The sequence below is a fragment of the Heptranchias perlo genome, chromosome 20 (assembly GCF_035084215.1).
Source record: "Heptranchias perlo isolate sHepPer1 chromosome 20, sHepPer1.hap1, whole genome shotgun sequence".
In the NCBI taxonomy this organism is placed as follows: Eukaryota; Metazoa; Chordata; class Chondrichthyes; order Hexanchiformes; family Hexanchidae; genus Heptranchias; species Heptranchias perlo.
The window spans coordinates 40969515-40995794 of NC_090344.1; the positions used below are offsets into that span (position 1 = coordinate 40969515).

The 26280-nt window shown below is 46.7% G+C and overlaps 1 protein-coding gene across 1 annotated transcript in view; it reads left to right on the plus strand.

The window, feature by feature from the left end:
- The window catches only part of sema4c (sema domain, immunoglobulin domain (Ig), transmembrane domain (TM) and short cytoplasmic domain, (semaphorin) 4C), an 86711-nt gene continuing 60431 nt past the window's right edge, over nucleotides 1-26280 (plus strand). Inside the window, exons 1-2 of the mRNA XM_068001063.1 lie at nucleotides 1-391; nucleotides 21982-22183. Of these exons, the coding sequence (XP_067857164.1) occupies nucleotides 22069-22183 (115 nt within the window). The 5' untranslated portion in view covers nucleotides 1-391; nucleotides 21982-22068. The remainder of the gene's footprint in view (nucleotides 392-21981; nucleotides 22184-26280) is intronic.

Sequence of the window (26280 nt, forward strand, 5' to 3'; positions counted from 1 at the left end):
TCAGACAAGTTTGCAAAAAAAAGAGGTCGGGGGTTTGAACTGCTCTGGAAAGAAAAAGGCGAAGCCAGGCTTCTGTTGCAACCCTGTGCAGTGTATAACCCACTCCTTTTGCCGGGAGAGGGATCTGCTGAGAGAGAAAAACCTCAGATTTCTTGGAAGGTTTCCGCGAGTAAACAATAGAGCTTCAAACATCTGGTCAGTTTCACCGTGCAACTGACGGGCTCTGTATCATTTCTTCCCCTTCCTTTACTCCTCCCTCTCCTGTCCTCCTTACAATTTTCCACCCGGACCTTCACACAACATCTACTGTCGATAGTGCGGCTTTGGATGGAAGTTTTATAAAAAAAAGATTGCAGCCAGAACCGGGAAGGAACGGCCACTGTGGACTGGGGTAAGGAGCGTCTGAACTCACATTTAAATCTGCAATTGTGTACAATCTGCATCTGCAATTCCCGGATTATTTTTTTAATGTATTGATCTTCGTTAAATATGTTCTACCAACCCTTGCAGTTACGATCACAATATTCAGTATATTTTCTTTATATTTTCGGCAGATTGCAGTCCGGTTTTCCCTATCGATCATGATATTTAATTTAATTACAGTAAATCCCACTCAATCGGCCCAGGACAATGAACGCAAGCGAGCAGTGGACGAGACCAGTTAATTCATTGGAAAAAAATTATAAAGCTACTTCGACGTCCTAGGTTTAAATCTGGTGGTTTAAATTTGTAGCTTTTCAAAAAATTTCTTTTCATTTAAAAAAAATCTAGTTTTTGATTATCTTTGCGACCCTATGCGGTCGGCAGTAATTTTTTTTCTCTGTTTAATTTCTGTTTACCCTCTTTGTGCTGTTTGTTACATTGAAGCTCCAAAACCCCGAGATCACAGTTATTTGTTTCTGTTTTTAGTTTCTTTTTCCTTGAAGGGAAACACCAATCTGCTCAATTCAAACATGCAAACAAACAGGAGTGTGCAGATTAGGAGGAGGGGGAATATCTATAATTCAAAGGATGCAACAGAGTAAATGGGGAATCATCAGCTTTGAATATAGAAGCAATCCAGTTAATGAAAACGTGCGTTTTGCAAACGCTTCTGCAAAAAAGGTTTTTTTTTTACCCACTCAATTTACCAGCGGGATTTACACACAAACAGCCTGAACTCCTTTAAGTGTCGGAGGCTGTGAGCAACTGAATGTATTCCTGCACCTGAATGCTGTTTTTAACACCTATTGATCTGCATAATATTTGTGAATCTAAAAAGCAGCGAGAGAGGGGAGCGGTTTCCTATTCCCACGCTTAGTTTTTTAAAAAAAAACAAAAACAGTCGTATAAATATGAAGGGCTTTGAAGGTTGTTATTAAAGGTTATTTGTGAGGAAGGCGGAGATGTGCGGGATCTCTGTAACTTCAGTCCGGTTATTTTGTTTCAAACTGCGACGTCATTTCACTTAAAGGGACAGTGCCAACTTGCAGCTTAGAAATACTGTGGGTCCAGAAAGGGGCATCTCGCTGGGGAGAGAATGTGTCTTTTTAAAAAAAAAAGTGAATTATGTGTTCGCCCTGGTGAGGGATGTTAATGCTGCAGGAGTACAGTATTGTTTCCATTTAAGGCACCCAGCGTCAGCATCAAGCATTCCCTGGCTAGAAGCAATGAGAAGGTCTTTCTACTCTACCCAATGAACTAGGTCAGGTATAATATAAGTTAGATACAGAGTGAAGTTCCCTCTACATTGTCCCATCAAACACTCCCAGGGCAGGAACAGCACGGGTCAGATATAGTCTTCTGCTCCCTTTACACTGCCCTATCAAACACTCCCAGGGCAGGTACAGCACGGGTCAGATATAGTCTTCTGCTCCCTTTACACTGCCCTATCAAACACTCCCAGGGCAGGAACAGCACGGGTCAGATATAGTCTTCTGCTCCCTTTACACTGCCCTATCAAACATTCCCAGGGCAGGTACAGCACGGGTCAGTTACAGAGTAAATCAGTCTCTTGTGCCCCAGCAATGTGATTCTGCTGCAATCTCAGAAGAGACCCATTCCCACACATTTTGCATTGTGTGAATCTCTGAGTGTGATAGCCTAATTGGGGCAGTTTTTTGCTTTGCATCCATCCCCTTTAGGAGCTGTGTTGAGTTTTCCCCTCTGCAGGCAGTGGAAACTGTCCCCCGGCTAATCCATGCTGGATTTGAACCAGTGCCTAACTGACTGCACCCTCATGATGTTCATATTTTTGAGCAGTTGCAGAGAAGTGTTTGAAGATTTGGGTCATGCCTAGCAATGCTACAAATGTCCTCATCAAATTGTGGTCCCTGACTGAACTTGGCCCCGGTGGGTGCTGCTGATTCTGTGCCAGTCCACTCCTGCAATAACACTTGTTTCCTGTCCTTGGCAAAGCAGAGCAGTAACGGACAGGCACTGAGCACCCAATCCACTACCAGTATCTGGGGCACAGGGTTTGGAGTCAAGGGGAAGAGTGCCTGGTGCTCCATGATGGGATGCCCAGCCTCCCACAGTGAAAAGGCCAAAACTGGGGTAGCAGGTGTTAACCTGTGCTTCATTACTCATTGGTGCTGCATGTTGGCACTCTATCCTTCTGTACCTCTTCATGAGCACAGCAGATGCAGCAGCTAGCCCTTTTAAGGGCAAAGATCGAAGAGCTTTCCACGTTCAGTGCCAACTCATGGCTCTGGTTCCTTGAATTAATTAGTTCCCTCATTAGGGTAATTGAAAGTTCAAGGGCACAGTTTGCTTGATTTCCTGGTGTGATATCCTTAAGAGGAATTGATGATAATCTGATAAAGAATGTTCCAGACTGATTTATGGTGATATGGATTTAGTGCCAATGTGTAGTCTTCCCCCAGCAGAACTTGACATTGTATTTACATCCCAGCAACACGGTGGGGTGACAGAGACAGCACTGCGATCCACTACAACAGTGGTTTCCACCTGTACTGTTAGAGCAGTGTTGTTACAGCTTAGGGTTGCCAACTCTGGTAGGACATATTCCTGGAGGTTTTATCACATTACCTCCTGCCTCCAACTGCCCCACCCTCTCATTCCTGCCATTGGTTGCCCGACATGTCCACCCTCGCGACGCCCAGCCTTCCCACACCAATTGGAAAGCGGACGGATTCTTCATTACCCGATTGGATGATTCTTGACTGTCAGTCAAACAGCCTTTTTTCCCCCTCCATGTCCGATATTTTTATAAGTAATAAAAGTGTTCAAAGACAATTTTTAAAGAAACACAATTTATTTTAGCACCCCAATGATTCTTTTCTGGTGTTTTGCTTGCGGCAGTGTCCTGGAGATTAATCATAGAATCATAGAAGTTTACAACATGGAAACAGGCCCTTCGGCCCAACATGTCCATGTCGCCCAGTTTATACCACTAAGCTAGTCCCAATTGCCTGCACTTGGCCCATATCCCTCTATACCCATCTTACCCATGTAACTGTCCAAATGCTTTTTAAAAGACAAAATTGTACCCGCCTCTACTACTGCCTCTGGCAGCTCGTTCCAGACACTCACCACCCTTTGAGTGAAAAAATTGCCCCTCTGGACCCTTTTGTATCTCTCCCCTCTCACCTTAAATCTATGCCCCCTCGTTATAGACTCCCCTACCTTTGGGAAAAGATTTTGACTATCTACCTTATCTATGCCCCTCATTATTTTATAGACTTCTATAAGATCACCCCTAAACCTCCTACTCTCCAGGGAAAAAAGTCTCAGTCTATCCAACTTCTCCCTATAAGTCAAACCATCAAGTCCCGGTAGCATCCTAGTAAATCTTTTCTGCACTCTTTCTAGTTTAATAATATCCTTTCTTTAATTTTTAATTCCTGGAGACTCCAGGGCAACCCAACTGACCCGAGAGGAGTCAGCCACGTTCTCCAGCTACAGCTGGGTTGAGTGTCCTGTCGCACTGAGTTGAGGCTGATGAGCAAAGTTCCAATTCACGATTTGTGCGCTGAGATAGAAACAGGGATTCCACATTCCAGAATTGCTTCTAACTAAAGCTATTTGCTTCCCCCACCCACCCGCCCCTATAAAAAACCCTTGTTAAATATGCTATCGTTCGTTAATGTGAAGCTCCCTGAAGCACTGAGACCCAAGTGGCCATTCTTCATGAGTGAGCCTAGACTGAGCGTTAATGTCAAAGTCGAACCTGCTCTGCGCATTGTCCAGCAATCCGTAGCAGGAGCACTGTCTTCCCCCACCTTGGGGACACTGAAGCCAGCTGTAGCACCCTCAACAGCTATCCCCGGCAGAGATCAGCATTCACGTGGGCGCTTGTTTAGTTTGGACCTTAGAAGACTTGTTTCCAAGTGCAGCCTTTACACTGGGAGAACTGTCTCATCCCAGCGGCAGAATGCAGGGGGAGCACAGAAACAGGCCATTTGGTGCAACTAGTCTATGCCAGTGTTTATGCTGCACTCGAGCTCCTCTCACCCTACTTTATCTCGCCCTATCACCATAACCTTCTTTTCCTTCCTCCCTCATGGGATTATCTAGCTTCCCTTTAAAGGCATCGATGCTATTTGCCTCAACCACTACATGTGGTAGCAAGTTCCACATTCTCACCACTCTCCGGGCAAAGAAGTTTCTCCTGAATTCCTTATTGGATTTATTAGTATATAATGTAAATGCATGTTGCCAAGCTGGCACATGGAGGTCTGAGCTAAACTGGCAGCATTGAAAAAGCACTTTCACTTGGGGCTTGGAACTGAGCCCTTTTTGTCCGTGTGGCTCATTGGATGGTGCATTCAGCCACTGAACCCTCAGAAAGGACCAGCGGCCTTTTTCTTTTTGATTTCAAATGCCTGTCTGTGGCCAGAAAGATTATTTGAGCATTAAGAGAGAGATGGTCCAGTCTGAAATGTCCCAGCTAATCCAACTCTGTTCTACAGCACATTTGTGCCATTGTTAAGCAGAGTTAATGAATGAGTCACCAGGTTTTGTTGATTCAACTGAATCTGCCTTTTAATGTGTTTAATTTACTGAATGACCAATTTGTTTGCGTTTCCTAAATCCCTGTGCCCCTACAATCTGATAGCCGGGGGAGGGGACTGGTATGTGAGAGCAGGTTGGGCGGATGGTGGGGTTGGGGTGGGGGAGGGGGCGGGGGGCGGTGGAATTGTGAGAGAGAGCCAGGAAGGAAGAGAGACTGGTGTACAAGAGCAGTGGGAGGGAAAGGAGAAAGGCTGGGAACTGGTGTGTACGAATGCTTTTTCTGCTGAAAGATGTTTACTAAAAGTGCCTTGTTGATTTCGTATTTGCATGGAAGAAACAGTCCTAAACACATGCACACGTCAGTTCCCGACTGTGGTAATAGAAGTCCATCTAGTAACATGACACAGAACCACTGTGTTTAGATAATTGCCAAAGCCTTGGATACACGTAATACTGTACCAGGATCTTCAGTAGGGAAAATTTTGCAACTCTCTCTCTCTCTCTCTCTGCGTCATTGGTTCTACCCTGTCATTGCTGCTTTGAGCTTCCTTGCATTTGAAATAGTGTCTCGTCGGGTAGAAATTACCATCAGTGCTGTTCTTGTACAAACTCCTCTTGCACTGGTACCAAATTTACCTCTGTACTATTTTAACACATTGTTAGCTCATTTCTTTTGTCCTGTATCATCTCTTGTTCTGTCAAGCTCGACTGTCCCAGGATCTCAAAATTGGAACCCCTTATCTTTCTTCGTCTTTCGTTCCTCCTACATTCTGTAAACAATTTTACAACACCAAGTTATAGTCCAGCAATTTTATTTTAAATTCACAAGCTTTCGGAGATTTTCTCCTTCCTCAGGCAAATGTTTCAAGATCTCCTTGAAGCCTACGCATTTATACATATTGAACAATACATGGTGTTTACAGACTGCCCCTGCAACTGCCCGTTGCCAAGGCAATCACCGTGTTCAGACAGAGAGGTGTTACCTGCAGAACCTCCGAATACACATTCAACAAAAAAACAAACAGGGAAAAAAAACAGAGAAAAAAAAACACAGAGAGGCAGAAACATCCGGAAGGCAGAGAGAGCCAGCAAATGACCCATTATATTAAAAACAGATAACATTTGTTCGCTGGTGGGGTAACGTGTAGCGTGACATGAACCCAAGATCCCGGTTGAGGCCGTCCTCATGGGTGCGGAACTTGGCTATCAATTTCTGCTCGACGATTTTGCGTTGTCGTGTGTCTCGAAGGCCGCCTTGGAGTACGCTTACCCGAAGGTCGGTGGATGAATGTCCATGACTGCTGAAGTGTTCCCCGACTGGGAGGGAACCCTCATGTCTGGCGATTGTTGCGCGGTGTCCGTTCATCCGTTGTCGCAGCGTCTGCATGGTCTCGCCAATGTACCATGCTCTGGGGCATCCTTTCCTGCAACGTATGAGGTAGACAACGTTGGCTGAGTCACAGGAGTATGAACCATGCACCTGGTGGGTGGTGTCATCTCGTGTGATGGTGGTATCTGTGTCGATGATCTGGCATGTCTTGCAGAGGTTACCGTGGCAGGGTTGTGTGGCGTCGTGGACGCTGTTCTCTTGAAAGCTAGGTAGTTTGCTGCGAACGATGGTCTGTTTGAGGTTGGGTGGCTGTTTAAAGGCGAGTAGTGGAGGTGTGGGGATGGCCATAGCGAGGTGTTTGTCCTCATTGATGACATGTTGAAGGCTGCGGAGAACATGGCGTAGTTTCTCCGCTCCGGGGAAGTACTGGACGACAAAGGGTACTCTGTTGGTTGCGTCCCGTGTTAGTCTCCTGAGGAGGTCTATGCGATTTTTTGCTGTGGCCCGTCGGAACTGTCGATCGATGAGTCGAGCATCATATCCCGTTCTTACTAGGGCGTCTTTCAGCGTCTGTAGGTGTCCATCGCGTTCCTCCTCGTCTGAGCAGACCCTGTGTATTCGCAGGGCCTGTCCATAGGGGATGGCCTCTTTGACGTGGTTAGGGTGGAAGCTGGAAAAGTGGAGCATCGTGAGGTTGTCCGTGGGCTTGCGGTAGAGTGAGGTGCTGAGGTGCCCGTCTTTGATGGAGATTCGTGTGTCCAAGAAAGAAACTGATTCTGAGGAGTAGTCCATGGTGAGCTTGATGGTGGGATGGAACTTGTTGATGTTATCGTGTAGTCTCTTTAGTGATTCCTTGCCATGGGTCCATAGAAAGAAAATGTCGTCGATGTATCTGGTGTATAGTGTTGGTTGGAGGTCTTGTGCAGTGAAGAAGTCCTGCTCGAACTTGTGCATGAAAATGTTGGCGTATTGGGGTGCGAATTTGGTCCCCATGGCTGTTCCGTGTGTTTGGGTAAAGAACTGGTTATCGAAGGTGAAGACATTGTGATCCAGGATGAAGCGGATGAGTTGTAGGATGGCTTCCGGAGATTGGCTGTTGTTGGTGTTGAGTATTGATGCTGTCGCAGCGATGCCGTCATCGTGGGGGATACTGGTGTATAGTGCCGAGACGTCCATCGTGGTGAGAAGTGTTCCTGGTTCAACTGGTCCGTGGGTACTGAGTTTTTGTAGGAAGTCTGTAGTGTCACGACAGAAGCTGGGGGTTCCCTGTACGATGGGTTTCAGGATGCCCTCGATGTATCCAGAGAGGTTCTCACACAGGGTTCCGTTGCCTGATACGATGGGACGTCCGGGTATGTTGGCTTTGTGTATCTTTGGGAGGCAGTAGAAGTCTCCCACGCGGGGATTACGTGGGATGAGAATGCGTAGGATGCTTTGAAGGTCTGGATCGAAGGTCTTGATCAGTTTGTTGAGCTGGTGGGTGTGTTCTTTGGTCGGATCTGCGGGTAACCGTCTGTAGTGTTCCTGGTTGTCCAGTTGTCGGTATGCTTCTTTGCAATAGTCTGTTCTGTTCTGTATGACTATGGCTCCTCCTTTGTCCGCTGGTTTGATGACGATGTTGCGGTTGGTCTTGAGAGCGTTGATGGCGTTGCGTTGTGCTCGGGTGACATTCTGGACTGTCTTCTGAGTGCGGCTGATGAATCTGGCATTGACGCATTTCCTGACAGCTTGAGCATACATGTCCAGCTGAGGGCAGCGACCCTCCGGAGGAGTCCAGTTTGACTCTTTCCTCTTCGGTTGCTGTACCGCGGATCCCTCTGTCTGCTGTTCCGGATCGTCGATTGTCTCATTGGGTTCGCTGCTGAAATCTTGGGGTTTGTGGTAGAATTCCCGGAGCCTCATTCTCCTGATGAATTCCTCTGTGTCCTGATTATTTGATGCCTACATTCTGTAGGCATCAAATAATCACTGCTTCTCGGCTAATCTCCTCTTCTTTTGCACTCTTTTCCACTTTGGGGGGTGTCTTGCATTTTGGGCCTCAACCTTTCACCTAGATCTCTCATAGATAAAAATCCTGGCATTGATGCCACACAAGTCATAATAATTTGCTGTCGACCCAGATTGCACAGCAGCAGTCATTGTGTCGAGGCAGCTTTCATTATCTTTCCGTCTGCCTACTGTGGAAGCTTCTGGAGACTGCCTTGGCAGGGCGGCACAGCCTTGTTGCAGGTCTCCACCATTGGAGGGTGGATTTGTTGGACTCCAGTTCAATACTGAACCACTTCATCTTGCTCCTGTTTTCCTTGTTGGGAGCTCAGGCTGTGCCCGTATTCAAGAATGAAATGGTGACGCTGGGGCTGGTGCAGCTATGCTTGCTGCAGACAACAGTTAGTGTCTATGGCAGGAGTGAAACCATCTGACAAAGAGCTATTCTGTGCCTTCAGAGACGTGTATTCTGGCTGATTAATCCTGTGCAAGTGACTGTGACAGCGTGCTTGACACAGAACGCAGGTCTGTCGTATAAACAGGGTGTCTGTGTTACTAAACTCTCCCTACACCTCCAAAATCTCTTGTGTTCCATTAGCTGAGAACTGGCTCAACTCTGAACTGAAGGAACTGGGTCGAGTGTGAGGCCAGCCTGCATCTCAGTCAGTCTCACTGGCAGACAAATACAAGGTTGTGGACTCCCTCATTAAAGGATCTTTGAGCCAGACAGACATGTAACTACAAGGTGTGCAGCCCTGTGCTTGTTTTCTCTGTTTGTTTTGAAATGTCAATTCATAGCATTCTGTGTCTCTTTTCCTTACATGCATTTCTCCTCTCTCTGCTTAAAGGCACAGATTCTTAATTGGATGCAGTTCCACGTACACCAGTGTTCGAACGGCCATTCTTCATGTGCAAATGTGCAAAAGAGGAAAGATATTTTGGACTTGGAGGGGGCACAGAGTCCAAATTCATCAGAATGATTCTGGGCTTAAAGAGTTAACTTATAACAGGTTGCATAAACTTGGCTGGTATTCCCTTGAGTTTAGAAGATTGAGGGGTGATCTAATTGTGTTTGAAGTGATAAAGGGATTCACTCGGCTAGATACATAGAAACTGTTGCCTCTGGAGAGGGAATCCAGAACAAGGGGGCGCAATCTTAAAATTAGAGCTAGGCCGTTCAGGGTTGAAATCAGAAACCGCTTTTTCACACAAAAGCGTAGTGGAAATTTGGAGTTCTCCTCCAAAAGGCTGTGGATTCTGGGTCAATTGGAACTTTCAAGACTGCGATAGACTTTTACTGGGTAAGGGCATTAAGGAATATGGAGCAACGCGGGTAAAGGGAGTTAAAGTGCAGATCAGCCACGATTTAACAGAATGTGGGGCTTGAGCGGCTGAATGGCCCAGTTCTGTTCCTATGTTCCCATCACAATTAAATTCAATCCCACACTCACGTGTGCTTTACAGCAGAGATCTCTAGATGGTGATTAGAAATGGAAATCCTGGCTAATTTTTTAACCCCCTTCCTTATCGCAGGAGTGCAGAGACCAATTGTCGAACCATTGCCCCTTCTCTCAGCTGACTCAACACAGACCAGGGGTCGAACTTTGGACCTTTTAAAGTCTGTAAAGCTGGGAGGAGGCAGGGGGTGTAATTTCCACCTCATCCTTAAGGGGGTGCTGCCAATGCTCTATCATGGGGAGGTGATGCCGTCATCTCTGCTGCACTTAAATACACCAAGAGCAAAGCCTGAGGTTCAGCGCCACCCAGTGCAGGAGTTCAATGGATGCTTGGTGCATTCCACTTTGGAATAAAGCCTCCGACCATGGCCCTGAGGCCTTTGAGGTAGTGGATGGTTCCTGGCAACCTGTGGGAGTGTGCCCCAGTGTAAGTGAGTGGCTTCAAGAAAAGCGGGGGGCTGGTTGGGAACCCAACAATGGTTCCTTATGAAGACCACTGACATTAAATCCCCTTCAAATGTGTGTTTGTGCTTTTTTTTTTATAGCCATGTAATATAACAGCCATTTCATACGGTAATGTTTAACATGTGAGGATGGAAATGAAACAAAAGCCACCTTGTTGGAGACGTCTGCAAGTAATCAACAGTGAGTGGCTTGCTTTCACTGCACTGGGATTTATGCTCTGGCTCATTCTGAGACCCTTTTTTTCTTTACTCCTGTGCCGTTTAGACCACGGCTTTGTACATTCATTTCTTGCTTCAAGTCCAGACAGATGTGCGCAACAGCTGCATTAACGCTTGTGAGCAGCTGAATGTCAAACGGATTGCTGCCCCCCTCTCCTGTGTTACTGACTCTCTTAGCCGCCCCAGCTGTATGCCTGTGGTAAGCTCTGCCTGATCTTTCAGCAGCTGCCTTGGGTGTCTGGGTGAGTTGGTTTGGAGTGCGTAATTGGGCTTGCAAGAAATTAAATAAAAACATTATCAATCACTTCCTGCTGTAAATGTATCAGAGCATTTATAGAACAGATTGTCCTGCCACTGATCTCCAAGTGATTATACAGCAGTATTATAATTCAGTCATATATATATATATATATATATAATCACATGTAAAAAGCAACAGACTGGGATCTAATTGAGGGGTTCAGATGGTTGATATACAGAATAACAGATATCCAGGAGTGAGTTACAGGCTGGAATCTAATCAAGGGGATCAGAGGGTTTAGATACAAAATAACGTCTATATAGGAGTGAGAGACAGGCTGGAATTTAATCAAGGCGTTTGGGTGATTGGCATTTATAATAATAGACAGCTGCCCTTTGTCTGATAGTTGTAGACCAAAATGTGACCCGAGGATGCAGGTTTGATCCTCAGTCTGTGCTGAGTTGCTGGGTCCCAGCTAGTGCAGGAGCTGAGGTGTTACGGAAGATGTCAGGAGAAGTAAAATCTGCCAGGGCTCCTGCTGTTGATGGGGGTGGGTGAGGCTCATTCACTTACTTCCAGGGCGGGGGGGGGGGTGCGGTGGGTGGTGGTGCAGGTCCCTATCACCCAGTCATGCCATTTCCGTATCAGAAAGTGTGATTTGAGAAGCACTTTGTGTGAGAGCAGGCTAACAGTTTACACTAATTGTCTAATAACCCAATCTGCTTCCTCCATTGTCAGTGTCTAATAACCCTCCCACCACCCCCCCCCCCCCCACCACCACTGTCGTGACCTGTAACTGTATTCCTTCCCACAATCGTTGTCCAGTGACCCAGCCCACCCCCTGCTGCAGTTGCCACTGTTTTGTAGTTTGTCAGAATGCTCTCAGCACTTGGTGCTGGCTTTAGGTCAAGGTGAATTTCGCTCTATCTATTTACAGTTAAGAGCTTCCTGTAATACAAGAAACACAGGTTCGTCTAAAGGGACAGACCTTGCAGGAAGAGACAGCTCAGGTCGAATTCCCCTCTTATCATTGGGCTTGATGTAAATCACATTGAATCTCATCATCGGGCCAGCTGTGTGTCATTGTGGTGAGGGCAGATGGCTCCTCTCGTTGCACAGGCCAAAAGCTCTTGGAATCTGGCTGATAGCTCGGTCAATTAGATCATAGCCTAGTGTGGAACTGAGCCGTAGGGATGAGGAGCGGCCGGAGTACTGTTTCTCAGGCTCCAGCATGTTTCCCAGTTAGCGATTCTTTGTGTGAGCCCAGACAGTGAGTGTTGGCAGGGTATTTAACTGTAGGGGCATCACAGCCGATTCTCCCAAATGTCCACACGTACGTACTTTCCAGCAGAAGTCTCGGTGATAAGAAGTGGAAACCAAGGCTTATTTCCTCTTCCCCGCCCCTTAATCGAGAAGTCAAGTGCAGCACCTCAACTACTGCCCCACCTGATCCTCGTTAACAGCGCACAGCAAGGGATCGAGGCCAGAGCCGCCCTGATTTGCACGGCTCAGTACCACACGATACAAGCTTCCTTGTCCAGGTCCAGTAGTGCTAAAGTTGGTTGGTCAGCGAGAGTGTGGAGAGACTGGACAAAAGGTTTCTGCCTCTCTGATGCTCCACTTTGTGCCTTTGATTTCAGTGTGCAAAGTGTAGCTCTGATGTTTACCTACTTGGATCCACTGGCCAATCTCCTGCAGCTTCTGCCTAGTAGCTTCAAAGCAGTGTTACCACAGGTCGCTGACCGCTGTCGTGCCTGAGCTGGGGATTACCAACATTACTCAGCACTTGCGGTGTCGTAAACCCTGCAGCATAAACCAGTGACTTGTGGCATCGAGTGCGATCACCATGCACCGTGAAGCGCCTTGCAACGTTTTACTACATTAAAGGCCCTGCAAAAATGCAAGCTGTTGTTGTGTGACACCACGAAACGCCAACAGACTGCTGCTGGGGGCCCCATGTATACCAACGCGCACCAGTGGAACTGTCCCTAGTTGAAGTGGTAATTTTTCTTCCTCCTGTGCTTATTAAAGTGAAGGATGTAAATGTTGGGGAATGGAACATACCCCTGCTGAGATATTTGGTGCAAGAGGCCCATCTAGGCCCAGTACAGCACGGGTTAGATACACAGTAAAGCTCCCTCTACACTGTCCCATTAAACATTCTCAGGGCAGGTACAGCACAGGTTAGATACAGAGTAAAGCTCCATTTACACTGTCCCATCAAACCGCAGGTACAGCACAGGTTTGATACAGAGCAAAGCTCCCTCTACACTGTCCCATCAAACAATTCCAGGGCAGGCACAGCATTGATTAGATAGTTGTAAACAATTTTACAACACCAAGTTATAGTCCAGCAATTTTATTTTAAATTCACAAGCTTTCGGAGACTTCCTCCTTCCTCAGGCAAAAAAAACATTTGCCTGAGGAAGGAGGAAGTCTCCGAAAGCTTGTGAATTTAAAATAAAATTGCTGGACTATAACTTGGTGTTGTAAAATTGTTTACAATTGTCAACCCCAGTCCATCACCGGCATCTCCACATCTTGATTAGATAGAGTGAAGCTCCCTTTACACTGTCCCATGAAAACATTCTCAGGGCAGGTACAGCACAGGTTAGATACAGAGTGAAGCTCCCTCTACACTGTCCCATGCGGCACTTCCTCTGCAGTGTCTCATTCACACAGGTTAGATACAGAGTAAGGCTCCATCATCTCTACCCCAACAAGCACCTCAGTTCTAATCTATGAAGAGCTCCCCTACACTCCCCATTTTCTACATGAGCCATTCATTGTGCTCTGAGATTTCCAACTTGCTGCTGGAGTAGGGATAATTTAGTGCTGTGCCCACTAAGAATTGGATTGAGACTGCCTGAACTTGCTTCATGTTGAACTCTTGCTGACAAAGGAGGCATTCATCCCATAAATTGGGGCTAAATTTGGAGCTTTATTTTTATTGACCTGATTAATTAAATGTAACGGACATGGGAGTAAAGGCAGATGTAACTGAGGACGTGAAGGGTTGATTTGAAGGGCAAGAATGCAGACTGAATGGAACCCCTTGTCCTTAATTACAACTGACTTGGATTCCTGATTCTTCATAGCTGCAATTTCAGTTTTTATCTTCCTGTTTTCTTCCCAACTCTGCCGATGCCCCTGACTCCTGCTGGGTTCGGATCTGCGGGCCACTGGCAGCCCTCTGGTACCTTGCACAAGTGGCCATTTATTAGGCATGAACTGCGACAATGGGTGTCAACTGGCTATTCCACTACCAAAGCCAGAGAACCTTTGGGAGAGGAGGGGAGAGAATGGCCGGGAGATGAAAGCTGAAGCAGGGTGCATCAGAGGGGAGAGCTGGAAAGTGATTGTCCATTGATAAGTCAAGGGTGTCTGCGTGCCCAGTTGTAACAAGGAAACCTCACGAGTGTAAAACTCAGCCGTGGGAGCCATTGAAAAATACTCTCTTTTTTTGCCTCAAGGTACCATAAGCTTATCTAGTGCATAGGTGAGCCACAGGTCAGAAAGGGCCCAAGTTTGATCTCCAGTTATTAACCAGTGCAATTTTGAAAGGAATTGACGGAGTAGATAGACAGAGAGAAACTTTTTCCACAGGGGGAGTCTAGGACAAGGGGACATATCCTTAAAATCAGAGCCTCAGGAGAGAAGTTAGGAAACACTTCTTCACGCAAAGAATGGTGGAAGTGTGGAACACTCTCTCTCACAAAAAGATGCAAGCTCAATTTATAATTTTAAATCTGACGTCGATAAATTTTTGCTAGCCAAGGGCATTAAGGGATATGGAGTTGAGGTACAGATCAACCATGATCTCATTGAATGGTGGAATGGGCTAGAGGGGCTGAATGGCCTACTCCTGTTCCTATGTTCCCATGAATGCTCTTGCTAACATTCACTGTCTAGGCTCACAAAAATGATTTGGGTGTGGTACTGGAGACCATCCAGTATCTGGAACAGTGCAGCAGGATGAATCAGTCGGTCGGGGAAAAGATGAGTAAATAATGGGCCAGAATTTTTTTTAAAAGTACTGGTGCAAGATTTTGCTTTGTATTTTAAAAACTTGAATGATTGCAGCCAACAGCGCCATAAAATAAAGAACAAAGCAGGCACATCCTGTGGGACGGCTGAAGTGAGATTTTCTGAAGTTATCAAACATTGTCCCTTGTGGCCTTTTCCAGTAATTAAGTCGGAGATGTCGTGATTTGGATGAGGGACCTCCGGCTCCGGGATGTAGTTCCCACAGTCCTGTACGTGGCTGTGACGTGAGTTTGGTCACTTGCTGTGGAGACATCTGGCCTTTAGGAGGGGATTGCGACAGCCAATTGCTGACGGCACATTGCGTGTGTTGAAATTGGTTCCAAGAAAGCAACAAGACTGAGGGGAGGGGGGATGAGGGTAGGGGAAGGGAAGGATGCAGGGCTACTCAGCTCATGGCACACCAGCCTTTACAATTAAAGACCACCCTTCGCCCCCACCCCCCACCTCCACAGTATTCCATTTTACTGAAGACGCTGCCTCTTGCTGGGGTCCATTTCCAAGGAACTCCGCACACTCCAATACTTCACCCCAGGAGCTACATTTTACACTCCGGTTCAGATGTCACCCAGTTGTACCTTGTTGCTCATCCTATCTGACCCCAGCCCCATTCCCTCTAAAAGTCTTGCCTGTGTTTGGGCAGATCGGGAAGTGGAAATCCTGGCTGACCCTAGCCCAGGGTGCTGATGCCATTCGCAGCACCCCTGCTCCTCTGCTGGCTAATCATCTAACTTGAGTGCCAGTTGAAAGATGAACCTGGGACATTCGAGATCCGTATGGCTTTCTTGGACACTGAGCCGTGTATTTAGCATTTAGCCACCGAAATCATTTTCCTGGCAAGTGTTCTTTCACTCCCAGAGAGGCCACGTTGCTCAGTCTGGCCGGGCACGCTCACTGTTCTGTGGTTAGGTCTGTTACTGAGAATGATCCTGTCCACGTCTGAAAGCTGCTTGGAATCTATGGGACAACAGTTGAAAAGCAAGTAACGTGTTGTAAGTGGATGTGCGAGGGGGAGAGACTGTAGGTCTCACTGTAAGACCTGTGCTGAACTCTGAGCCCCTGCTCAGAGTGCAGCTTTAAAAAGAAAGAAAGAACTTGCATTTATCTAATGTCTTGCACAACCCTGGGACGTTCCAAAACACTTTACTTTGAAGTGAGGAAGGAGAAAATCTCCGAAAGCTTGTGAATTTAAAATAAAATTGCTGGACTATAACTTGGTGTTGTAAAATTGTTTACAATAATGACTATACAATGATCAGCGGTGGTCACTTAGCATAGACCGGAGATCAAAATCACATCATCTCCATCTCCAAACCTCAACATGTGGACTGTACATTTGGACTCGATGCCGATATTTCTGTTTCGGAGTGAACAGGTTTACCTGCTTTTTGCCCAGTAACCAGGTTTAAGGGAAGGGCCTTTGTGCCAGAGGGCTGGGCTTTCTTGTCAAAAGTAGCACCTGGAAATACCCCAGCAATACGACATTCCAGGGTGAGCATGTGGTGCCAGGCAGGAGGTAGTACTGTATTATACTTTAAAAGGGTTGCATTATTGTTTTTGTGGGGTCCACTATAAAGTATTCTGAGGTGTAGTGGAGATAGGAAAGAAAATCGTGTCAGTCCTCGTATGGAAGGAAAGGAGGAGTAACTTGTATTTATATAGCACCTTCCACAACCTCAGGATGTCCCAAAGTGTTTCACAGCCAATAAAGTACTTTTGAAGTGCAGTCACTGTTGTAATGTAGGAAACCAGGCAGCCAATTTGGGCACAGCAAGGTCCCACAAACAGCAACGTGATAATGACCAGCATATGTGTTTTTTAGTGATCTTGGTTTAAAGGGCATTGCCTCCACAGACTCTTTGGCAAAGCTTGCTTCCTTTGCGGTGGAGGGTGAAAGCACTCCCGCCATACCTGTCAGGGAGGGCCTGAATTAGCCAACGTTCCTGCTTCTGATCACGATCCACTGACCCCTGCTGGAAAGTGCTTGTGTGTTGAATGTCAGATGAGGGCAGGATCGGACTTGACGATGATCTCCTTCCCGCGCCCTCCCCACCCCCCCCCCCCCCCCCCCACTCTCTCAGCAGCCAGATATCTGCTGGTGCTGACTATTTAATCTCGCACGTGACAAATGGTCACTGGGGTGAGGTTCCAGAGGGCGGCCAGCTGTACACAGGACAGCAAGAATCAGGGCCCGAGGAATAAAAATAGACTACAGGTTGGCAGTCACTCTAGTTAACAATGAACGTGTGAAAAAATTAAATGAGTGAGTTTGGGCTGCATTTCCTGTCATATAGCAAGGAAGTTATGCTAAACCTTTTATAAATCACTGATTTGGCCTCAGCTGGAGTATTGTGTCCAATTCTGGCACTGCACTTTAGGAAGGATGTCAAGGCCTTGGAGCGGGTGCAGAGGAGATTTACTTGAATGGTACCAGGGATGAGGGACTTCAGTTATGTGGAAAGACTGGAGAAGCTGGGTTCTCTTTAAAGCAAAGAAGGTCAAGGGGAGATTTAATAGAGGTGTTCAAAATTGTGAGGGGTTTTGCTAGAGTAAATAAGGAGAATCTGCTCCTGCTGGCAGGAGGGTTGGTAACCAGAGGAGACAGATTTAAGATAATTGGCAAAAAGAACCAGAGGGGAAAGGAGGAGAATATTTTTTATGCAGTGAGTTATGATCTGGAATGCGTTGCCTGAAAGGGTAATAGAAGCGGATTCAATAGTTGCTTTCTAAAGGGAATTGGATAAATAGAGGAGAAATTGCCAGGGCTATGGGGCAAGAACAAGGGAGTGGGAGTAATTAGATAGCTCTTTCCAAGGACGGCACAGGCACGATGAGCTGAATGGCCGCCTCCTCTGCTAAATGATTCTATGATACAGACGGACACACCTTAGACCGTAAAACAGTTTTGAAAAATAATGTGCAGATCAATCCCATTTCTGAAGTGTTGTTTTCATGTTATTTTTCTACCCTGTTGGCAGCATTGTGGCAGTTTCTGTTATCTGTTGTGTGTTAGAACAGGAATTGGGTACGTTCCAGATTCATTCTCTAAGCATGTGTCAAATGCAGGTACAAACAGGAAGGGAAGGGAAATAATATAAGGCTTTTGGTTTCTAAATGAGTTGCATTGACTGTATAACTTCTACATTTGTGAAATGATTAAAGCCTCTGCTTCGTCTCCGGCCTGCAGTGAGCCTTGGAATGCCTTTGACCTTGTTTATCTCATCATGTCACTGTTTTCTAGTTTTGAGGTTTTTCAGTGTTGTCCCAAGGGCTGTGTCCCACTCTGTGCCCTCCCGGTCTCTCTGAGATGGGATCGGATGGGCCTGTATCATGCTCTGCTTTTCTTTTCCCGTTGACTGTAATGCCAGTGATATTACCCAGCAGTCATCTGAATCAAAACAAATCTCTGATAGCCTGGGAGCATCTTGCATGAGTTTAAAATTAGCTTTTTTGCTGTTTGTACTTTTATTGGGACACTAAGGCTCACTGTTTCATTAAACACAATAGCTGCTGTTGTTTCTCTTATTCTTGTCCTCCGCCCCTCACCCTGCCATTTTCTCCCCTCCTCTCCCAAAGGCACTGACTCTTGCTGCGGCATGTGTGTTAACAGCCCTTCAGATCCTCATCTAAGAGGCCAATTCTTCATGTGCGAGCTCAGCTGGTGATTGCCTACAAGCTATTCGGCTGTGTGTGGTGCCACTGTCGAGCCAGATGCTGCCCTCAGCTGATATACACACAGACGTGCTGGCCAGCAGGGTTGATTGGCTTGGAGTCAAGGGTAGGAACTGTGTTTCTCCCCCTCCCCCCTCCCCCCTCCCAGGACCCTTGAGTCAAGTCTAAGAACCCTATTGCTGTCCTCATTGAGATAGCACAGACTAGTGATGGAACCTGGGACAGTCCTAGTCCATACTGCTCAATGGTGCATTTCCCCAGTAGGCCTTTTATAGGCCTGTGAATTTTTTCAGTTCTGTCTACTTAGAAGTCCCCGTACTCATTTAAGGCAGCTGGGTCGCTGTGCTGTAACACACCATGAATTCTGGATAAATTGCAGCATTGAGGTGATGTAATTGGGAACAGGTCATGATCTAATTTAGCTGCAATACGCCATGGCGGCAAGGGAGGATGAGGCCCCTCTGGGACCTGTTCCCCGTAATGTAAAGACGCCGGAGGACAAGCAATTTAATGACAGGAGTGATCTCACTGCTGGGGATTCTTTGCCTCTTATTTGAGTTCATCAGTTGGGATTAGTGATGGTTGCAGAGGAGATTGGAGGTTAACCATGATTCAGACAGCGTCTGCTGACTGAGCTGCATGTTAACTCAGGCCTTGCCGTCTCACCCTGACTGCACCACTGGTTCAAGTATTCAAGCCGAGGGTTCAGTGGCTGAAGGTACCACCTGGAGTAGTTCTGAGTCATGACCCAAGAAGGTAGCAGGTTTGGTCTCTTGTCTGCGCTGAGTCCAGTGGGGTGCCAGTCACACTGCTGGGAAATACGTGTCTGGCGAGGTTGGATAAGAACCGAATTGGTGTCATTCTCTCTGGAAAGGAGAAGGCTGAGGGTAACCTGATAAAGGACTTGAGGATAATAGGGTTTGGTGGAGTAGAGGTGGAGAAAATGTTTCCACTTGTGGGGGAGACCAGAACTTAGGGGCTATAAATATAAAATAGTCGCTGATAAATCCAATAGTGAATTCAGGAGAAACTTCTTTACCCACAGAGTGGTAAGAATGTGGAACTTGCTACCTCATGGAGTAGTTGAGTTGAACAGCATAGATGCATTTAAGGGGAAGCTGGATAAGCACATGAGGGAGAAAGGAATAGAAGGGTATGCTGATAGGGTTAGATGAGGTAGGGAGGGAGGAGGCTCGTGTGGAGCATAAACGGCGGCATAGACCAGTTGGGCTGAATGGCCTGCTTCTGTGCTGTCGTTTCGATGTTGCTCGATGTCAGCCACACACTCGTGGTGATTTTACAATCCCAGCCCCTTTGGGACTATCCAAGATCAGGTGTACTTCTCAGGTGTTCACTCTCGACCTAAGATCGAGGTGCCCAAATCCTAAAGATACTGAATGGGTCTGAAGGTCTGGTCTATCTCTCCCCAAGAGAAAAGGATCACCCGAGAAAATTACTGTCTCCAGATAGCGTTTTTAGCAAGTTCCAGCCAGATTGTAATATCCCGGATATTGTGAGGGTCCAGGGTTTCTTCTCAGTAATGTACCTCTTCACCAAAAGAGTGTATGGAAATGGGATTCACGAGTTAGTGATACAGAAGACTATGCGAGACAGTATAAAAACTATACAGAAGTTTATTGATGAAACAATTTGCAGTCTGCTGCTGGTGAGACCGGTCAATCGCAACATTAACAGTTTCTTAAAAAGGTAAAAAATTATAATTCTTAAAAGCATTTAGACAGGATATCTATCAATTATCAAGGTAGCTTTTACCTTAAATCCCCGAGAATTAGAAGACTATAGAGTCACCTTACTCTGGTAGTCGAGAGACGCTTCAGCCCTTCTAAGCGAATCTAAAAAACTTGAGCTGACCTCTCAGAATTTATACCATTTTTTCCGATTACTTCATCTTGGCTGTGAGCATTCTTGTTGACAAGGCTCTAGTTGATTAACTTGGTTTCAATTCTTATTTATTAATATTAATCAAAACTAGTTACATTTTAGCTGACCGCTGTTTTCCTTCAGCCGATGTTCATTGTAAAGAGTTATTTCCAGTGTTGGTTAAAGGTAGGTGCCCTTGAGACAGCTGCTGTTTTCAGCTTTTTGCTTATCTGTGTCCCGTTGTGTAGGGTTAGCAAGGAATGTTGTAAGGTAGGCCCTCTTGACCATATCTGTTGTCTTCATCATGTGCTTATTTGTGTCCCATTGTGTCGGGTTTATCAACTACTTGTCCAAGATATGTCCCCTTGATGAAATCAATCATCCATGATTGAGCTGACTGGTGTTTTCCGCATTTTGCTTACTGCAAAGCATTTTCAAATGATTACTCAAACATGTTGTAAGTTTGTTGTAAAAGGTCTTCAAATGATTGTTAAAAGTAGGTACCCCTTGTCCCTAAATTCCTTCACACCCAGTGGTTCAATAGCTTGCTTTTGTTGACACTCGAGGTTCCCACAATAGGAATGGCCGCTTGGAAGGCTGCTGATGTTCTTGGAAATAATAAACTAACAAGAGAGGAGGGAGAAAATTGCAGAGAGGGAACCTGTGGGGTCCTAGTGTGTAGGCACAACACTTCATATGATGCAGTGTTATGAACCGATTGCAGTTCCCTCACAGTGGGGGTTGGGGGTGAAATTACAGCATTGGCCAGTCAGCCCTCCTCACCTTCCTCTCTTAGTTTTCTTCCCACTCTCCTGAACCGGTTTATTTGGCCGTCCTTCGAAAGGGAGCTAGACAAGTTCCTGATTGATGGGGCGGTTTCCGTTTGTAAAAGGTAAGGTATGGGGCACTGAGTTACTCCACTCAGCTTACTTGCTTGCCTTTGGAGTTGAATGGGAGTTTCCCCAAGATTTTTCTAACTTTTTTTATTTGGAGAGGGTGCAGAGGAGATTTACCAGAATGATACCAGAGGTGAGGAATTCCAGTTAGGTGGAGAGACTTGAGAAGCTGGGATTGCTCTCCTGAGAGCAGAGTAAGTTAAGGGGTGATTTAATAGAGGTGTTCAATATTATGAAGGGTTTTGATAGCGTCGGTAGGGAGGACTGTTTCCACTGTTGGGAGGGACTGTAACCAGAGGACACAGATTTAAGATAATTGGCAAATGATCCTGTGGGGGGTGGGGGGGAGGAAAATGAGAATTTTTTTTTACACCGTGATCTGGAATGCATTGCCCAAAAGGGTGGCGGAAGCAGATTCAATAGTAACTTTCAAAAGGGAATTGGATATTTTGTTGAAAAGGAACAATTTGCAGGGTTACGGGGAAAGACCGGGGGGTAGTGGGACTAATTGGATAGCTCCAATGAAGAGTAGGCACAGACATGATGGGCCGAATGGCCTCCTTGTGTGCTGTATGATTCTATTTCCTCTTTGTCTCTCCTAAGGTATAGTATGATGTGGGGGATATGGGGAGGAGAGGTGGGTCGATTGTGCACAAGGCTGCATTGTGTCTAAATGGGATGGCCTCGATAGATCAGATGGTTTTCCCCCATCCTTTCTCATACATTTGTATATTGGTATCCACTCTTATCCTCCTTGCAGACACTGTGCTGTTTATAGTGGGCATGGCCTGTGTTCAGTACCCAGAACTCACCGTATGTTTAATAATTCTTGCAGTGGTGACAGAACTTTGAAGACTCTGAGGAGGAGGTAGCATCGAGGAAAGACCGGGAGAGCGCAGCGTTGATCGAAGGGTTGGAAGAGATGGCCAGTGGCGGTTCCTGCTCCCTAGTCTGCAGCATTGTGATAGTGACGCTCCTTCAGCTCGCTCAGGCCGGTGGCTGGAGTACAGTGCCACGCAAGACAGTGAGTCACAGCGGTGAGTAGAGAATTTGACTTCCTTTGATTCTGCATCAAATGTTCAGCCCCTGGGCAGGTATCTAAATCCACATTTGGGCAAGTGGGAAAGAAACAAATTGAGAAACCTAACTGCGTAGAATACAAGGTTAAAAATAGGAGGAGAGGAGATGATCTAAGATGATGCCAAGCCTGGATTTTAAAACCCTGCAGACGTAGGAGGATGGGAAGGCTGAGAGAGGTGAGGAGTTTCAGAGGTGTGACGTCCTGGGATAGAATCAGTTGGAGAAGGAGAGTGTAGTTCGGTACCATGCAGTAAGTTTTGATTCCAACACAAGTGAGGATGCAGGGAGAAGGAAGTCCATGTACAACAGTGTATTGGAGTTTAGAAGGTCAGAAGAACACTGATTATAGTCATGTCGATAAATTAGAGGCAAGAAAGCGCTACATGTGCGAGATAGAGAGAATAAAGGAAAAGTCATCTCAGGTGTCCAGCTTTTTCTTGTACCCTGTGGAGGTATGAGAGAGGGGCGCCGGAGGGACCGCCTCCGACGGGGAGAGGGGTGCCGGAGGGACCGCCTCCGACGGGGAGAGGGGCGCCGGAGGGACCGCCTCCGACGGGGAGAGGGGCGCCGGAGGGACCGCCTCCGACCGGGAGAGGGGCGCCGGAGGGACCGCCTCCGACGGGGCGAGGGGCGCCGGAGGGACCGCCTCCGACGGGGAGAGGGGCGCCGGAGGGACCGCCTCCAATGTGGGAGCGAGATTTCAGTCTTGCATTGACTTGGGCTTTTTTGAGAGGTCCGCATTGTTGAGAGAAATTGACGTCTTTTGCACAAAAGAGGGAATGGGAGTCTCAGAAAGCAGTTTTAGTGGAGGAATAAAGGAAGTGTGTGCTGTGTGGATTATCAGAATATATTTTTGCATTTTGTAGATGGATATAGATGGAGGGGGGATGGAGGAGAAAATTAAAAGGGAAGGGAGCAATCTTTCATGTACCACCCTCATCAATATAGCAAGGAAAACCTTGTCAGCAAGTCTGTCACCTTGAAGGAGTATTAGTCATTGAAGGCATTCACTCCCATTCCTGCCTCCTGTGGTACTGTCGCTCCTCTCTCCAGTCACCGATGGCATCCTCAGCAGGAGACCTGGCTGGGGGAGTTGTCGAAGCCAGACGGTGCGAGAGAACCCAATTACTGGGCCAGGGCACTGCTGGGTAATGATCGCATCTACAGGCAAGAATTCAGCTCTCTCACCATGTCAAACTTAGTAATTCCAAGCGGGTATTAGCACTTGCTGTTTTTAAAAGAGATGTGATTTGAACAAATAGCAAAATAAATGCTGTAATGCTGATTATGAAGTCTTCTAAAAATGGGATACGGCAGCCAAAATTAGCACAGTGATTTTCCTCCCTGTGGTACTCTCTCCCACACTGCGTTTGGCTGGAACCTGGTCCTTAAGTCTTTTTATGTTTGAGGAGATGTTCTTCTGGTGAAATTTTTGAATCTCCCTCTCCGTCCCAAAGAAAAAGTAGCTTTGGGAATAAGCTGTCCCGTAATAGCTTGATCCTTCATGTTAACTTTGACCTCACACCAATCTGTGGAAATAATCAGACGTCCTATTAAAAGGCATTGCAGCAATACCAGTTGCACTCACTCCTGGTCTATTCCCATACATTACTGTGGTGTCGTGGGTCTGAAAACAGGCAAATTATTGGATTCGGAATCTGTCGCTCCTTGACCTGTAGTTATTGGATCGGGAATCTGTCGCTCCTTGACCTGTAGTTATTGGATCAGGAATCTGTCGCTCCTTGACCTGTAGTTATTGGATCGGGAATCTGTCGCTCCTTGACCTGTAGTTATTGGATCAGGAATCTGTCGCTCCTTGTTCTGTAGTTATTGGATCAGGAATCTGTCGCTCCTTGACCTGTAGTTATTGGATCGGGAATCTGTCGCTCCTTGTTCTGTAGTTATTGGATCAGGAATCTGTCGCTCCTTGACCTGTAGTTATTGGATCGGGAATCTGTCGCTCCTTGTCCTGTAGTTATTGGATCGGGAATCTGTCGCTCCTTGTTCTGTAGTTATTGGATCGGGAATCTGTCGCTCCTTGACCTGTAGTTATTGGATCAGGAATCTGTCGCTCCTTGACCTGTAGTTATTGGATCGGGAATCTGTCGCTCCTTGTCCTGTAGTTATTGGATCGGGAATCTGTCGCTCCTTGTTCTGTAGTTATTGGATCGGGAATCTGTCGCTCCTTGACCTGTAGTTATTGGATCGGGAATCTGTCGCTCCTTGTCCTGTAGTTATTGGATCGGGAATCTGTCGCTCCTTGATCTGTAGTTATTGGATCGGGAATCTGTCGCTCCTTGTTCTGTAGTTATTGGATCGGGAATCTGTCGCTCCTTGACCTGTAGTTATTGGATCGGGAATCTGTCGCTCCTTGACCTGTAGTTATTGGATCGGGAATCTGTCGCTCCTTGACCTGTAGTTATTGGATCGGGAATCTGTCGCTCCTTGTCCTGTAGTTATTGGATCGGGAATCTGTCGCTCCTTGTCCTGTAGTTATTGGATCGGGAATCTGTCGCTCCTTGACCTGTAGTTATTGGATCAGGAATCTGTCGCTCCTTGTCCTGTAGTTATTGGATCGGGAATCTGTCGCTCCTTGTCCTGTAGTTATTGGATCGGGAATCTGTCGCTCCTTGACCTGTAGTTATTGGATCAGGAATCTGTCGCTCCTTGACCTGTAGTTATTGGATCGGGAATCTGTCGCTCCTTGTTCTGTAGTTATTGGATCGGGAATCTGTCGCTCCTTGACCTGTAGTTATTGGATCAGGAATCTGTCGCTCCTTGTCCTGTAGTTATGGATCGGGAATCTGTCGCTCCTTGACCTGTAGTTATTGGATCGGGAATCCGTCGCTCCTTGACCTGTAGTTATGGATCGGGAATCTGTCGCCCCATGTTCTGTAGTTATTGGATCAGGAATCTGTCGCTCCTTGTTCTGTAGTTATTGGATCGGGAATCTGTCGCTCCTTGACCTGTAGTTATTGGATCGGGAATCTGTCGCTCCTTGACCTGTAGTTATTGGATCAGGAATCTGTCGCTCCTTGACCTGTAGTTATTGGATCGGGAATCTGTCGCTCCTTGTTCTGTAGTTATTGGATCGGGAATCTGTCGCTCCTTGACCTGTAGTTATTGGATCGGGAATCTGTCGCTCCTTGTTCTGTAGTTATTGGATCGGGAATCTGTCGCTCCTTGTCCTGTAGTTATGGATCGGGAATCTGTCGCTCCTTGACCTGTAGTTATGGATCGGGAATCTGTCGCCCCATGTTCTGTAGTTATTGGATCAGGAATCTGTCGCTCCTTGACCTGTAGTTATTGGATCAGGAATCTGTCGCTCCTTGACCTGTAGTTATTGGATCGGGAATCTGTCGCCCCTTGACCTGTAGTTATTGGATTCGGAATCTGTCGCTCCTTGACCTGTAGTTATTGGATCGGGAATCTGTCGCCCCTTGACCTGTAGTTATTGGATTCGGAATCTGTCGCTCCTTGTTCTGTAGTTACTGGATCGGGAATCTGTCGCCCCTTGACCTGTAGTTATTGGATCGGGAATCTGTCGCTCCTTGACCTGTAGTTATTGGATTCGGAATCTGTCGCTCCTTGACCTGTAGTTATTGGATCGGGAATCTGTCGCCCCTTGACCTGTAGTTATTGGATTCGGAATCTGTCGCTCCTTGTTCTGTAGTTACTGGATCGGGAATCTGTCGCCCCTTGACCTGTAGTTATTGGATCGGGAATCTGTCGCTCCTTGACCTGTAGTTATTGGATCGGGAATCTGTCGCTCCTTGACCTGTAGTTATTGGATCGGGAATCTGTCGCTCCTTGACCTGTAGTTATTGGATCGGGAATCTGTCGCTCCTTGTCCTGTAGTTATTGGATCGGGAATCTGTCGCTCCTTGACCTGTAGTTATTGGATTCGGAATCTGTCGCTCCTTGACCTGTAGTTATTGGATCAGGAATCTGTCGCTCCTTGACCTGTAGTTATTGGATCGGGAATCTGTCGCTCCTTGTTCTGTAGTTATTGGATCAGGAATCTGTCGCTCCTTGACCTGTAGTTATTGGATCG